The following is a 16,303-nucleotide window of genomic DNA, read 5'->3' as shown; positions in this document are numbered from 1 at the left end:
CCTATTTTGATATTTCAAACACCAAAAAACCCCTCTAAAAATGCTCATACCTGCCTCTTTCGATAGTTTTATCATGAAAAATATATTTAACCAAGAAAATATGAAAATACAGTGACATTTCCCAATGAAAAATTCTGTGAATAGGTGAATTTTCCAAGAATAATGTGGATATATGTTCCACAGAAAAATCCACAAATCTAGAAACATAAATAGGTGGGGGTCGACCGTACTTGAACGTCTCGTGCTACTCTGAATGACACAAGAACATTACCTGAACTTCTGGATCATCTCTCGCAGAAATGAGACCCCGAATTCTGAATTCGTACGCAACATCCAGCAACCGATCCAAATCTGTCGAATTGACTTCGGTCTGACCAAGATACATGAAGTCCAGCAGGGCTTCTAAATCCTTCGGAGATGTGTTGGTAAGGACGACGACCGGGTGCTGGCCAGGAATGGTTTCAAGCAGCTTCTCGAAATATGCACTACAAGTTGCCAAGATAAATCTGTGAACGGCATACTGCTTGGTGCCGCAAACTAGTGTGACGTCTGCATACAACTCCTGTCAAGATAATACGCTCTTACTTAAAAATGTTCATATTCAAATTATTGTTGTTTCATACACATAAACCATTATTTTTTTCTGATTGTCAAGATGTTACTAACAATTTACCAGGATATCTTGTTGCTCTATGGCTTTAGAGATGTCTCTAAGTGAGGCAGACAAACAACTTCTCTTCTGTCTTTCAAAATACTTTATGGAGCTTCAACTCTCACAACACGGCATTTACATCCGGTTTAAAGAAGAAGGAAGAACATCTCTGATATGCAGCAACAACAACAATATTTGTCAATATATATTTGGAACAACATCTGTTAAAGACAAATTTTGAGGGATCTCTGCTTTCTTACTCAGTGCTGTACAACAAATACATACATCAACTGACCTATAACAAATGCATAGTATGACGGGCTACACAAGACAATCGAAGTGAACTTAAACTTAATGTATATATAAATCCATTTATCTAATGACTACTTGTCAAAGGTGAAAGTAAAGACTTACCTTATAACGCAATGTTGACAATACATTTTTCAATATCTGTGCGTGGTCATTCCACGTTAACCACAGTTCTGTGTTGTCCGACTCTTCCTCCATGATTCTGTAAACAAAAGAAAAAATGTATATAATACACATAATAAGTGACATAAAACACCAAGCAATAATAAGAATAATTTTAACAAATCTGAACTAGAAAGTCTGCTTGTCTTCTGTAATAGTCATAATAATGTCAAAGAGGTAGACATACAGTACTGTACGTATATGTTGAATGATATTGTTAGTAGGGGGTGGGGTCCTCGAGTTACGACGTTGATCCGTTCTTAAGATGCTGTCGTAACACGATTTTCAGTCGTAAGTCGGAACATGAAAAAAATACACATGATTTAATGTAAATACCTATCAATAACAATGAGAGAACAATTCCTTACCTTTATTAATTTGATTGGCTTGCACACTGGAGAGGAAGCTGCGGTGCTGGAGAGACTGGGGGAGGTTAGTGAAGAGAAAAAGAACCTCCAGAAGTTGCACCAATAACCTTTCCATTTCAATTATTAGACCACTACGCCTGCTTAAATATCACTGTCGCTTTCACTAGGAGCAGATCCTTTCACATGTTCAACGATGCGCTCTTTATCTTGATAATGGTAGCAACGGTCGAACGGCTAAGGCCAAGCGAGCGGCCAATGTTTGTTGGCGTTTCTCCCTTCTCAGATCGCTTTATAATGTCCACTTTAATTTCCATGGTGATGGCCGCCTTTCTGCTTCGATGCACTACCATCAGAAGAGTCCGCCTTGCGCTTGGGAGCCATAACAAAGAGCAAAAAGTTACAAAAACTATACAACACGAGGGAGAGAGAGGCCAGTGTAAACAACCAAAATGGCGTATGGGCGAGGAATGAGCGTAGCGAAGCGACGCCGTCCTCTCCCCCACAAAGCGTATTCTTCCGCCGTGCGCCCGGAACTAGTTCGCGTTTGTTTACGTTGCTTACGACGCTAAACCGCGTAAGACGGAACGACGCAAAATATTATTTTTTATATTTTTATGGGGGCGTGTTCGTAACCACGAAACATCGTAAGTCGAGACCGGCGTAACCCGAGGACTTACTGTATACAATAAAGTTTTGTACATACTTCCCCGGCAGATATATACTTAGCTTATGTCTCTGACGTCCCGACAGAATTCAAAACTCGCGGCACACGCTACAGGTAGGTCAGGTGATCACCCTCTCCCGCCGCTGGGTGGCGGAATAGGAACCATTCCCGTTTTCAGACCAGATTTTTCTCTTACACCTATCTCCTGAGGGGGGAGGATGGGTGGGCCATTCATCGTATATCTTGCCGGGTAAGTATGTACAAAACTTTATTGTATACTAACAATATCATTTTTGTACATGCAACTTCCCCGGCAGATATATGCTTAGCTGATTGACACCCTTGGTGGCGGGTAAGAGATAGTTACTCAATATAAATAACAATAAAAACAGGGAAACAACATCTGTTGTAGGTCATATATATAAACTTATTAAAACCTTGGTTCCTACCTTATTGGGTAGAAGACTTCATGATTACTGTCTATGAGTCTGCTTGCCTCAAGAGTTTCAGTGGGGATGAGACCTGACACGATAGCTCTTCTGGATCGTGTCAATGGGGGCGAGCCCGCTTACTTGACAGAGCCTTGTCTTGGATCATACCAATGGGGGCTGACCCACTTACATGGTAGAGCCTTCACCTTTGTCATATCAACGGGGACTACCCTCTTACATGACAGAGCCTAGGTCCAAATCACTAACAAGGAGCACGAAAAAAAAAACCAATCCGACCACCTGACCACACTACATTTGTTAACACTACAATTTGAAAGGAGCATTCCCAAGACCCCTTCCAATCGACCATACAAACACAACACCAAAAAATGTTTAAAATTACTAACTTAACTAACTATAAAGGATTAGGTTCAGCTCCTTGCCCCAGCAACGAATCCGCAGACACGAACGGTCCGAGAGAGAACGCACTTATCATAAGTGACTCGCACGTCTCTTAAGTAATTTGATGCAAAAACCGAATTGCACCTCCAATAGGTGGATTCGACAAGAGTCTGTATCGACTATTCCTATGATACGCTAAAGAGGTAGCTACAGCTCTGACCTCATGTGCTTTGACTCTTAGAAGCCTTAAATGTTCCTCTTCACAGGAAGCATGCGCTTCTTTGATAACGTCTTTAATAAAATACGCTTGAGCATTCTTAGAAATCATCCTCTTAGGATTTCTTACGTAACACCAAAGGCTATCCACATTTCCACCAAGTAGCTTCTTCCTCTCTAGGTAGAACTTGAGGATCCTGACTGGGCACAATGTCCTCTCTAAGTCTCTCCCTACCAAAGAGGGGGACAGTCCCTTAATCTCAAAAGTCCTTGGCCATGGTTTAGAAGGATTTTCGTTCTTTGCTAAAAACAGGGGATTAAAGGAGCATACTGCAGAATCTTCCTTAAAGCCCACAGTTCCTTCTAAAGCCTGAAGTTCAATAAAATCTCTTAGCAGAGGCTAGTGCAAAGAGAAAGAGAGACTTTCTAGTCAAGTCTCTGAATGAGGATTTTGAGGAGTTCGAATTTCTCGGACATTAAATATCTAAGAACCACATCCAGGTTCCAACTAGGTGGTCTTATAGTCTTGGACTTCGAGGTTTCAAAGGACCTTAACAAGTCATGCAGATCCTTGTCCTCCGAGATATTAAGGCCTCTATGTCTAAAAACAGATGAGAGCATGCTTTTATATCCCCTTATTGTGGTAACGGCCAGATTGCATTTCTCCCTCAAATAAAGGAGAAAATCCGCTATTTCAGTTACAGAGGTACTGGAAGAGGATACTTTCTGGGACCTGGCCCATCTTCGGAACACCTCCCACTTCGACTGGTACACGCGAAGAGTTGAAGGTCTTCTGGCTCTAGCAATTGCCTTTGCAGCCTTGCGTGAAAACCCTGAAGGCAGTCAGACTGAGAGCGGGGAGGTTTTTGTGGTATCTGTCGAAGTGGGGCTGTCTGAGAAGATCCTTCCACAGTGGAAGGGCCCTCGGGAAATCTATCATCCATTCCAGTACCTCTGTGTACCAATCTTGGGCTGGCCAGAATGGGGCGATGAGGGTCAGTTTGGCTCCCTCCGTCGAAACGAACTTCCTTACCACCTCTCCTATTATCTTGAAAGGAGGAAAGCGTACCCGTCGATCCCCTTCCAATCCACGAAGGAAGGAAAAGGAACCGCCGTCCACTGCAACTGCCTTTGGATCTGAAATCGGAGAGCAGTAGTTCTCCAACCTCGCATTCCAATTCGTTGCGAACAGGTCGATATTGGGTCTCCCCCAGAGGTTCCAAATCTCGTCGCACACTTCTGAATGCAGAGTCCATTCTGTGGAAAGGACCTGATCTCTTCTGCTCAGAAGATCTGCTCTCACGTTCTTTTCCCCCTGGATGAACCTGGTTAGAAGAGTTATTCGCCGTTCCTCGGTCCAAAAGGAAGAAGAAGCTCCTTTGCTTTCTCGAACAGGGAGAAGGAGTGAGTCCCTCCCTGTTTCCTTATATAGGCTAGAGCTGTCGTGTTGTCCGAATTCACTTGCAACACGGCACCCAATACTTGAGGTTCGAAGTGAACGAGAGCTAGATGGACTGCTGCTAGTTCCTTCTTGTTGATATGCCAGGACACCTGTTCCCCACTCCAGGTGCCTGACACTTCTCTCGAGCCTAGAGTCGCTCCCCATCCTTTTTCCAAGGCGTCCGTAAATAACACTAGGCGAGGGCTCGACAACTGAAGGAAGAGCCCTTGATTCAATCTGTTTGACTCTAACCACCAACTGAGGTCCTCCTTTATGCTCTTTGAGAGCTGAAAGGAGTCCGAAAGCTCTTGGTGCTTCTGATCCCATTTCTCTCTGAGGAAGAATTGTAGGGGTCTTAAGTGTAGCCTCCCTAGAGAAACGAACTGTTCCAACGAGGAAAGGGTCCCCAGAAGACTCATCCATTCCCTTGCGGAACATTGTTCTTTCTCTAGGAAGGTTGTCACTTTCTGTAAACATCTCTCCTGTCGTTCCTTTGATGGATACACACGAAAACCCCGAGAATCCATCAAAATCCCCAGATAGACAATGCTTTGCTGGGGATTCATCTGGGACTTCCCGAGGTTTAGTAACAGTCCCAGGGACTGAACTAGGTCCAGTGTTAATTTCAAGTCCCCCAGACATCGATCTTTTGATCGGGCCCGGATCAGCCAATCATCGAGATACAACAAGATTCTTACTCCTTCAATATGAAGCCAATGAGCGACATTCCTCATAAGACCCGTGAACACCTGAGGGGCCGTGGCAAGACCGAAGCATAGGGCTCGAAATTGAAAAACTTTGCCCTGTACCATGAATCTTAGGTACCTCCTGGACGAGGGATGGATAGGTACATGAAAATAGGCATCCTGAAGGTCCAGGGACACCATCCAATCCCCTGGACGAAGAGCTGCAAGAACGGAGGAAGTCGTCTCCATCGTGAACTTCGTCTTGACAATGAAGCGATTCAGGGCACTTACGTCCAGGACTGGTCTCCACTCTCCTGAGGCTTTTGGTACAAGAAAAAGACGGTTGTAGAACCCTGGAGATTGAAGGTCTTGAACCCTTTCTATCGCCTCTTTGTCCATCATTTCTTCTACTAGTTGTAGCAGGGCCTGGTTCTTTAAAGAATCTCGGTATCTTGCTGTTAACTCCCTTGGAGTTGTTGTTAAGGGAGGCTTCTCCCTGAAGGGGATAAGGTATCCTCTCTCGAGGATAGAGAGGGACCAGTTGTCCGCCCCTCTCTGAGCCCAGACTTTCACAAACTTCAGCAGTCTGGCTCCTACTGTAGTCTGGAGGACTACTTTCTCATTGTGGTTTAGGGAAGGGCTTGCGTGCGTTTTTGGGATCTTCCTCTCTTAACCGGTCCTCCTACTCCTAAGAGAGGGTTCTAGCCGTCCGTTCTCTCCCTCGAAAGGGTCTGCTGAAAGCAGGCTTCTCTCTTTTAGCCAAAGGGACTGCTGGTTTTAGTCTTTTCGCCGACTGCGCAGGCAGATCCTGAGTAGACTTTCGGATAAAGACTTAGATATATCTCTCACTGTCTCTTGTGGAAACAGGTGACTAGACAGGGGCGAAATAAAGCAGGGAGGATCTCTGTAGAGGAGGACCACCGATTTCGTCAAAAAAGACAAAAAAACTGTAGACAGATCTCTTTTTTTTAAGGACTGCCGATCCAAAGAGAGAAGCCACCTCCGTAGATCCATCCATCAAGGCCTTATCCAGACAAGAAAGTACACTCGTTAAAACTTCCATCGAAACAAAGTCTGGATCCTGTGCTCTCTTGGCCAGGGCTCCCAAGGCCCAATCCATAAAATTAAAGACCTCAAGTGTGCGAAATAGACCCTTAAGTAAATGGTCCATTTCACACATTCCCCATGAGGCCTTTGCCGAATGAAGAGAGCGTCTTCTAGACGAATCCACTAACGCTGAAAAATCAGCATCAGCTGAAGAAGGGAGGCCCAATCCCATTGGCTCTTTCATGTCCATACCAGACACCTGGGCTTACCTGCCAACTTCGAAGGAGGGCAGGAAAGAACCGTCTTGCCCGCTTCTTTTTTAGAGAGGAGCCAGTTCTCCAAGCTCTTGATGGCTTTCTTCATCGAAAAGGGTCGGATTCATTTTCACGAACGAAGAGGACTTGGAAAGCTTAGTGCTTGAAAGCAGTGATCCCGGCGAAGGAGGATCTGCAGGACGAAGAGAGTCACCGAACTCTTGAAGAAGCAGGGCTGCCAGTCTCTTGTAATCCGAGACGCCCGCATCAACAGAAGTTCCTCCTCAGATACCTCTTCAAAGGTAGCATTAGGAGAAGAATGCCTCTTCGGAGAAGGAGTCCTAGAAGGAGAAGCGCTCTTTTCCTTCGAAGGAAGTTTGGTAGAGGAAGGAAGACCACTCCCCAAAGAGATCCTATTGCCTGAAGAAACAGTTTCTACTGGAAGGGGCCTCGCAGAAGAAGAATGCCTGCTTCTTCTCAAAAGTTCTTGCTGCCTGAGAGGGAAGAGCTCGCATCTTTACAGGAAACTCTATAAGGAGTAGGGCGAGAATCCCGTAACAGGCTCTTTTCAGGCTCTTGGCGCCTGTGAGGAGAGGCGCTAGCGTCACGTCGGGTAGCGTCTATCAGGCGCTACGCGCCTGGGGTAGAAAAGAAAAATGTCTGCTCTCATCCTGGCTCCTGCCAGGAGAGGGGTTTACTTCCTTCCGAAGATTCTTGTGAGAAGGCAAACTCGTAACTCCTAAGGAAAGCCTAACAGGAGTAGGGCGTACAGAACCCATCATGCTCTTTTCAGGCACCTGGCGTCTGCGTGGAGAGGCGCTAGCGTCCCGTTCTGGGCGCCTGGAAGGAGTAAAACGCCTGGTTGAAGAATACCGTTTAACATCACGATGGCGCCTGCTAGGAGAGGCGCTAAAATCTCTCCGAGAACGTCTGGGGGCGAGATTTCTTCTTCTTCTCTCTCTCTGGCGTCCCCGTGAATACGGAGATTATCTTGTTCCTTAACATAGCAAGGAGAGGCGCTTCTATCTCTCAGAGAACGCCTATAAGGAGGAAGAACATTCTTTACTCCTACGAAGGTCGACTATCCTTGTCAGGAGAGGGGCTTGCGTCCTTATTCGGTTTTTTTGCGTCTGACGAAATGTGGGATTTGGGTCCTACTAGAAGAAGCTCTTCTGGTCGGAGTAGTAGATCGTTCTCGAAAGGGAGAGGCGTATAGCAACAATCTTGTTGGGGAGTAGCGCCTTCCAGGAGAGAGACGCCTACCAGAGTCCCGAACGCCGACCGTCTCTCTTAAGAGAGCTCTTTACTGGAAGAGAGACGTCCTTCCTGCGAGAAGGCTCCTTAGACAGCGAGCCTACTAACAAGGATAGCTGCTACTGCAGTCCTACCAAGAAGTTCTTCTTTGTAGAAGCACGAATTCCTTGCCGGAGAAGAAACAGGAGACTTCATCGCTCTCTTCTTCGAGCCGGGAGAATACTCCGGAAAAGGCTCTGGGCTGGAGTCTAATGCGTCTCCTGCAGGCGCCTTCCAGGCTCTCTTCAGAGGGCGCGACTCAGACGCGGAGCTCCATCCGCGTCTCGGAGAAGTAGAATCCGAGTCGGAAAAACATCCTAAGGACGCTTTGTCTATAGCTGTCCAACGGCAGCCTGGGACCGAGTCTACAGGGCCTGCCGAAGGGGGACGCCCTGACCATTGGGAATACTCTACATCCCCCTTGCAGGGCTTTCGACATTCCTCCTCCCTTGGTCATGGGAGTCTGGAAAGAGGTCTAGGCCTAGGAGCAATGCAGAGTCGGTCAGACGCCCCCTCCACTACACTGGGGACACTGTACACTTCACTGCACACTTCACTCTTACCTTCCATTTCTCGTAATTGCCTTTGCAAATTACGGATCGACGCTTCCATTGCAGCTTTCTCCGATCGAGACGAATTTACGATTTCGCTGCGGGGGGAAGGAGCTGAACCTGCGTTAGCAGTAGGAGAAATTACATTGGAAATAGAAAGATTGTCCTGATCCAAAGAGCAGGACCTACTTGAACTTTTAGCAGCTTTCCTAATTCTATCTTTCTCCAACTTATTTACATACGCAGTCAAACTCTTCCATTGCACTTCAGTCAAACTCAAACATTCGTCACATGTGTTACTAACTGAGCATTCTCATTCCCCCTACATTTAACACAAATAGTGTGAGGGTCCACCGAAGCTTTTGGCAGTCTCACCTTATATCCTTCTTTCACACAAACTCTAAAACGAGTTTCAGGCACAACATCACCCATAATGAAGAATCCTAAGCAAATCCAAATAACGGTCCAAATCAGCGTATACCAAAGCCAAAGAAAGAATACTTCACCAAACAATCCTTAGCAAAGCAAGCAAGCAGAATTCCGTGCAGGAGGAACTAACAACGATGTTGTTAGCACCGGCGACAGAAAAAAATCTGGTCTGAAAACACGGGAATGGTTCCTATTCCCGCCACCCAGCGGCGGGAGAGGGTGATCACCTGACCTACCTGTAGCGTGTGCCGCGAGTTTTGAATTCTGTCGGGACGTCAGAGACATAAGCTAAGTATATATCTGCCGGGGAAGTTGCATGTACAAAAATCAAACTTACCTAGCCAGACTAGAAAAAAAATAATATAAAATTAAAACATGGTGCCCTAAATACCACATAAACTAGGAAAAGATCCTGGAATAGTGTGTCAAGATGCCATAAAATGTTACATCAATCAATCAGTCAGTCTGAAATTTACAATACCTCTATGCAGGCAAAATATGCAAAATCTGACATGGGAAGAGCTACGACAAAATCTTGAAATGGTGACAACCCTTGATAAAAACTCTATGAGCAGGTGAAGGAACCAGTACATATCTTCATAGTATGAGAAGGAATGAACAAGGCAATCAAATCCTGATGAATGACAGAACAGGTGAAGGAACCAGTATCTTCATAGTATAAGAAGGAATGTACAAGGCAATCAAATCATGATGAATGACAAAACACTGTCAAATGTCTGAAAACTGAAGGTTCCAAAGAATGTGAAACCTGGCTCTTCATTTTCAACTGACTGCCTTGGTGATGGCAAGGTTGTCAGCAAGTGCTGAGCAAAATCCTGCAATAATTGACCTGTTCTCAGAGGGAGTGACACGGCTAAAAATGGAGTAAGGATTTCTACCGCAGGTACGTAACGATAAGATAGGGCTAGTCTAGTGGTCAGTACACTCATATAGGCCATGCGCTTTATGCCTCCGTACAAATGCAGATGGCACAAATTTTATCACTTTCTTTGTTCTTACTCAAGGCAAAGAACCCAAGGACCCTGAACGTTAACAAAGCTTTCCTTCTGCAGTGCAGGCTATTCAGGAAATGACATCAATTCATCTATGTGGACACAAATATTCTTAATATCTGCCCAAAAGACAATTGATGATCCTTTCAGGAAAAGTTTTTGCCCATAAAACTAAGAAACAGTGTCAGGAAGGATTGAAAAATATGTGAGGTATACCTAGCCCCTACACCAGGACATTTATTCAGCCAAGAAACCAGAAAGTACTTAAGCCCTCATAAGACATTACCCCAATACTTTGACATACATGGCTAGTACACCTCAGATTGTAAATCTTTTCCACTTAACAGGTGGATACAACCGAACTGTTGTTCACTACAGTATCCATCTTTAAAATAAAAGCTACAGTGTTGCAGTAACCATACATTAGAGCAGTGCATGTCCTCAAACTGAATTTTCATCCTCTCTAAATGTGTGCACATTTTCTTCAAACCTAATGTACAGTATAGACAAGCTATCAATATGATTTCTCCTTGATAACATAGTACAACTGTTTAAACATTGTAACTGAGAAGTTTTATAAATACTGTAGTAATAATTAAGCGTTGTTATCTTTGACATACCCTAATATACTAACAGCTAAATACTGTGCATGCCAATCACAGATTACACATCAGATGCAATTATTATTACAATATTATTATTCAGAAGATGAATCCTATTCATAAGGAAGAAGACTACAGGGGCCATTGACTTGAAATTAAAGCTTCTGAAGAATATGGAGTTCTTTAGAAATGATTAACAGTAGATATAAGAATTTACAGAAAAAAAGAGATTAGGCTGGAGGTTTCCAAAAGCTGAATAGAATTGCAGTGGGTTAACCCACATACACTAGACCCCCCGTATTCGCGTTCTCCAGATTCACGGACTCACACATTCGCGGATTTCTCTTGGGAACGTTTCCCCGCATTATTCACAGAAAATTTGCACATTCACAGTATTTTTCTGTGAGAAATATCAACAAATTCCTGGGTTTTTTTTATCAATTTCATCATAAAATGCACTTTTTGTGATAAAACTATTAAAAAAACCAAGTATGAAAATTTTTAGTGGGTTTTTCTTGAGTTTCAACAAACAAAATAGGCTGTTTTTAGCATTTTTATAGGGGTTCCAAACATTCGCGGGTTCTAACTATTCACGGGGGGTCTCTCTATCTTTCTTTCAGTTGCTGTCAAGTTCATCTGTGCTATCATCCCTATTTATCAATTATTATTCTGCTTCGTATTCCACAATTATAAGTTATAAAATCATTCCCTAATGATGGGAGACAATTTCAACCAATCACAAAGAGAGCAACTGAAAATCTCCTACATAACGATGTTCTGAAATCATGTAGATTTCTACTGAACATTCTTTTACTGCCATTCAGACACAAATGACTTGTAATGAAGACCAAATAAAATTTTTTATTGCAGGGTTGCCTAATTAAGTACAGAAGTATGTACCTGATATATTTTGGAGAATTTTAAGGTGTTCAATAAGTATGTGGGTGAAATTGTTTCTAACATTAACATATAATGGAACGGAATACATGAAACTTAGGCCAAATGTCAAGAAAGAACTGGAACCTATAAGTAATTCAATGCTGAAAGAGAAACAGTAAAAAGGTTTTAAATATACAACAGGAGGAAAACCTCGCAATTGCACGATGAAACAATTATTTGGAGAGGGTGGAAATATGGAAAAATGAGAAAATGAACTGAGGTACTGTACAAGGAATGAAAGGGGTTGCAGCTAGAGGCCAAAGACACATGGGTAAGGTTGGTGCACTAAAAGCACTGTGGCCTCTCAAGGGAAATAACACATATACGTACTTGAAAGGTTGTTCCATCATGTGTATGAATCTCTGGATATGAACATTATGTTAAGGGAACATGCAAGGAGCACATTTACAAGAAGTTATGGGAAAGATGTTTGCTTCCAGTTATGTAAGATAGAGTGTCCTTGATATGGTAGTTATGCACTTTTAAGTTAAAGGGTAGATAAGGGAAGGAGTTCCATCATTGTCAATCAGGATGCTGTGTTCTAAGGTGAGTATGTCCACACACCACCAATTTTTAAGTCAGCCATGACTGCTGTGAGGAGTCTAAGAGCAGAAGCTCCCTGATCAAGTAGAAGCCAGTGCCCTCATGTTAGGTTAAGGTGGATCAAAAAATGATATAGTTTGATAGTATACAGTTTAGCGTATAAAACAGATAAACTGTAAAAACAAAAGGCATAGATATGATGGCCTACAAACACACTTGATGATTCCAGTTAACAATAAATAGTGTTAGCTGGAATAGCATTACTTAGACCTTGGACAAAAAAAATAACCAAAGGCATTTTTTGAGAGATTAAAATGCATACCAAAAAGAAAGTGTACCACTTTTAATTGATTACTGCTAATTACTGGTATCATTTGCCTTCAGAAGTGAAATTTTAATTACTGTAGTAAAAATTTCGATGACAACCAATATACATCCAAATGGAAATAGACTATAATGTTTAGATAATACAAATTTTAGGGAACCTTTAGAATAAACATACTTATGCCCTGTGGTTGATAAGGGTGGCAGCCTAGTAAATGAAAAAAAAAAAAAAATTGCAAGAAAACGCAGAGAATTTATCCTTTACAATGCCTAACCATAATACCTTATACAAAGATGCCTTCAAGACTTTGAAAGTCCACAGCCTAGGTTACTTGGCTACAGAAGACTACCACAGCACACCTCTAGATTCGGTGGTGGGTATTAGTTTACGTGTAAAATGGGATCTGCATTCAGTACCAACCCTTTAGTAATGAACATAAAGACATAAACAAAAGACGGTATACATTATGGCTATATACAAAAGACATAAACATAAATGAAACAAAGAAAATACAGTAAGTACCGTGGTATGATATTGTCAGATTAGCCAATAAAGTAGATGAATGTTAATGATATAGGTAACTCTACAAAATAAATTATGCTGCATCACATTAGTTTACGGTAGGCCTATTGTTTTAGCCTCAAGCTAGAATACAAAATGTATTAGAATATCTTGGAATATGTAAAATTGCCTAGTCTACAGGCCTAGTTTACAACAGGTTAGATACTATAGGCTTATGTAGCATCAATCTAGAATACGTAGCAACAACATAGAATATATACCTGTCATTAGCCTTAATCTATATAACAACAGGAATTATTATTACACCTGGGAATTATGACAATTAGCCTACGACTACAATTTTAGCATAAACCTAGAATACAGAATACCATCTTGGAATCTATTAAATGTATTTTCTTATAGATTCTACAGAAGACTGACAAGCCCTATCGTCATTTACCTTTCAAAAGGCCACTGTACAGTTCCAGTAGGCCTACGGGCAGTTTACTTGAGCCAGGGGCGTCTATGGCAGTAGACCTACAGCTGTCCTCAACTGTAGGATTCTTGGCGATAGGATTTAGGTCAAAATGAAGTCTAAGGGTTGAATAGTTTGTGATATTGCATCGACTTCCACTCGAATTTAAGTCGACAAAATGGGCCTATGGGCATTCGAGCCAGGGGTGTCAAGGCCTTTGGCAGTAGGTCTATGGGTGGCTTTAATTGTAGTTTTTTCAGATTTAATTCGTCATTATCTATATCTCGGAGAAGAATTCTTTTAGGCCTGAAAGGAGAGTATCTTGTGATATTATGTCGAATTCAGTCGACGGACATTGACATTATCAAGTAGGTCTAAGATAGGCAGTCTACTGTGGAGTAGGCCTACTTAAATCTGAGTTTGTGGGGAAAATATAACGTAACGTGACCTTTTTAGGCCTAAAATGAGAATATCGTTTAATATTACGTTGAATTTCTGTTGACGTGCTTCAATTCTCCTGAGAGAGTCTAATGTAGAGTAGGGCTCCTTAATTCAATATTTGAGAAGAATATAGAGTGAGATTATGTTCTTAGGCCTAAGATGAGACTATATTGTGACATCAGTTGAATTTCACTCTGAATCACTCGACGCAAATCGACGATTCGACGTCAGAGTCGATCACTTCGAGCAGGCCTAAGATAATCCTATAAACGTACAGTAGGCCTACTCAATTCAAAGCCTGAGGGGGGAGAACGTGACGTCAAATCACGTCGATTTCAACACCAAAATCACTCGACGTAAAACTACAGATCGACGTCAAATCGACTTCTAACTTCAAGTAGGCCTAAGCGAGTCTACTCAGGGGCGTCCTCACAGCAGCATCAACAGCAGGTCTTCTTCAACGCCGAATTATACCTCCTAGATACCTCGCCCTACTCGAGGAGGGCCTCTCTCGTCCTATGGAAAAGTTATCAAGGACGCAACGACGTCGAATCCCGTCGGAATCAGCGGACGAAATAGGTCTGAGGACCACTCGACCCAAAACAAAAACAGTGCGACCTCCTCTCTCTCTCACGTAGGCCTATTTACTTCGTACCCTAAAGCAGGGGTATTTCGGCTTTGATACCCGATGAATACCCGGGAAATGCCCTCCTAAAAGAGCACGCCGCTCCGCAGAGTCACAGGGGAGCGGGAACGTCGGGGGCATCCTCCTGTATGGAGGCCTAATTGACGGATGACGGTAATAAGAAACACAACACACACAAACGATAACAATACAAACGCTCAACGCGATGCCGGCGGACACAACCAGCGGACGCCGAGGGGGCGTACGCTGCCCTAAAAGAGTATTTGCTCCCTTAGATTTAAGCGATTTAAGCACTTTGTGGACGAATAATTCGTTTTTAGAGGACGTAAGTTCAATTATTATATTAAATTCATTAATCAAATCCTTCTATTATCGCCATCCGTGCCTCGGGAGGGATTTACACTCCGCGTACGCCGAGGGAGCGTACACTCCCTCGAAAGTCTGTTTGCTCGCTCGGATTTGAGCGACTTATGGACTAATAAGGAGAATGATAGTTCTTAAACGATTTAAATTGATCTCTTAACATATAATTGTGTATATTACCGTCATCATTACTTAGAGTCGTCATTCATGCTTGAGAAGTGATGTAAACCTTGCATACGCCGAAGGAGTGTACACTCCCTCGAAAGTGTGTTTGCCACCTCGGGATGGAGCGAGTTATGGGCTAATAACTCGTTTTTACACTATTTAATACATTTAAATTTAATTATCAACTAATAAAGGCTTGCATTATCGTTATTCATACTCGAGAGTGGATTTAAACCTGCATACGCCGAAGGAGCGTATGCATTGCCTCGAAAGTGTGTTTGGCCCGCTCGGATTTAAGCGACCTGCGGACGAATAAAGGCGAATAATTCGTTTTAGACAAATTTAAATATATTTATTTATATAAAAGGTTTATATAGTGGTTATCCATACTTAAAAAGTTATCTAAATAGGTGGTCATCGGAGGGTTATGCCAGATATCGGAATCTTGAAATCGCATATAGGCCTAACGTGGAAAAACTACTCATATTTCTAAATCTCAATAAACTTATATAAAATAGAAAAACAATTTTGATCCCGAGTATTTTTCAGGGGATTATAATTCCCTTCCCCAAACTTGAACGGTAACGCCTTCTTAGGCCTACCCTCTGGTGCACGTCGTACAGTTAATTTAGACTTTATCCTAAGAAGACTTAATTACTGAATGATTTTTCCCTTTTGAAATAGCGATTATACATTTACTGGACGGATTTGTAGACTGTAGATGGCCCATCTACAGTTATATGACTGTATTTGCAGTATATTTTTAGTCACGTGATCCTTGTGACGATATATAGGAATATTATGTGCATCTCACTTTGACAATATGGCTGCTATACATAAGAAACCTGTGTTTAAAGTGATGTCTCTTCATCAGCAATGGCGTATTCTATAAATTTCATAGATGAGATAAAGTAGTAGTTGTGGCGAAAAAGATGGACTTATAGTGGACTGTATTATATGCTTAACGTTGTTACTTGGTCAAAAACCGCTAAAAGTCTTACGTAACAACTCCACAAAACTCCCGCTGCGGTTTCCTAAATTACGGGGAGATATCTCTCACCCAATTCATTATTAACGAGGATAACACACCAATCTCATTAATGAATAGTAGCACAATTAAGTATTTCACTTACTGAGCAGTCCTTGTAGACATGAACTCAGATCATAAATCGCTACACGAGATACGACGAGAGGTACGTGCCTCTCTCTCTCTCTCTCTCTCTCTCTCTCTCTCTCTCTCTCTCTCTCTCTCTCTCTCTCTCTCTTTAAAATGTTTGCGAGTGCTCACGGGTTGTTGATTTTCAGACCTTAGAGGACCGCTGTGTTATCTAGTTTCTAAAAGTTATTTGCATAACCTTAAAATGAACACAATAAAGGTTTATCAG

The 16,303-nt window shown here is 42.5% G+C and overlaps 1 protein-coding gene across 2 annotated transcripts; it reads right to left on the bottom strand.

Moving 5' to 3' along the window:
* LOC135223823 (longitudinals lacking protein-like) lies at positions 1-14,576 on the bottom strand. Of its 2 annotated transcripts, XM_064262679.1 has the most exons (4): positions 14,400-14,576; positions 13,289-13,609; positions 1,067-1,163; positions 1-562 (listed from the first exon to the last, which is right to left on the bottom strand). In XM_064262679.1, the coding sequence occupies exons 3-4, from the start codon at positions 1,157-1,159 to the stop codon at positions 245-247; spliced, it is 411 nt and encodes a 136-aa protein (XP_064118749.1). In that variant the 5' UTR covers positions 1,160-1,163; positions 13,289-13,609; positions 14,400-14,576; the 3' UTR covers positions 1-244. The 2 variants fall into 2 exon arrangements, with proteins under 2 accessions (XP_064118749.1, XP_064118748.1); XM_064262678.1 differs by lacking the exon at positions 14,400-14,576 and having other exon boundaries at positions 13,289-14,230.
* Between the last annotated feature and the right edge of the window lie 1,727 nt (positions 14,577-16,303).

The sequence above is a fragment of the Macrobrachium nipponense genome, chromosome 10, assembly GCF_015104395.2.
Source record: "Macrobrachium nipponense isolate FS-2020 chromosome 10, ASM1510439v2, whole genome shotgun sequence".
In the NCBI taxonomy this organism is placed as follows: Eukaryota; Metazoa; Arthropoda; class Malacostraca; order Decapoda; family Palaemonidae; genus Macrobrachium; species Macrobrachium nipponense.
This window is presented reverse-complemented; position numbering and strand designations above follow the sequence as displayed.

Bases quoted from the DNA above. Each gene is read 5' to 3' on its own strand.
- LOC135223823 (XM_064262679.1), bottom strand. From the start codon at position 1,159: ATGGAGGAAGAGTCGGACAACACAGAACTGTGGTTAACGTGGAATGAC. The intron at 563-1,066 runs GTAAGTCTTTAC...TTATCTTGACAG, and splicing joins TGTCAACATTGCGTTATAAG to GAGTTGTATGCAGACGTCAC.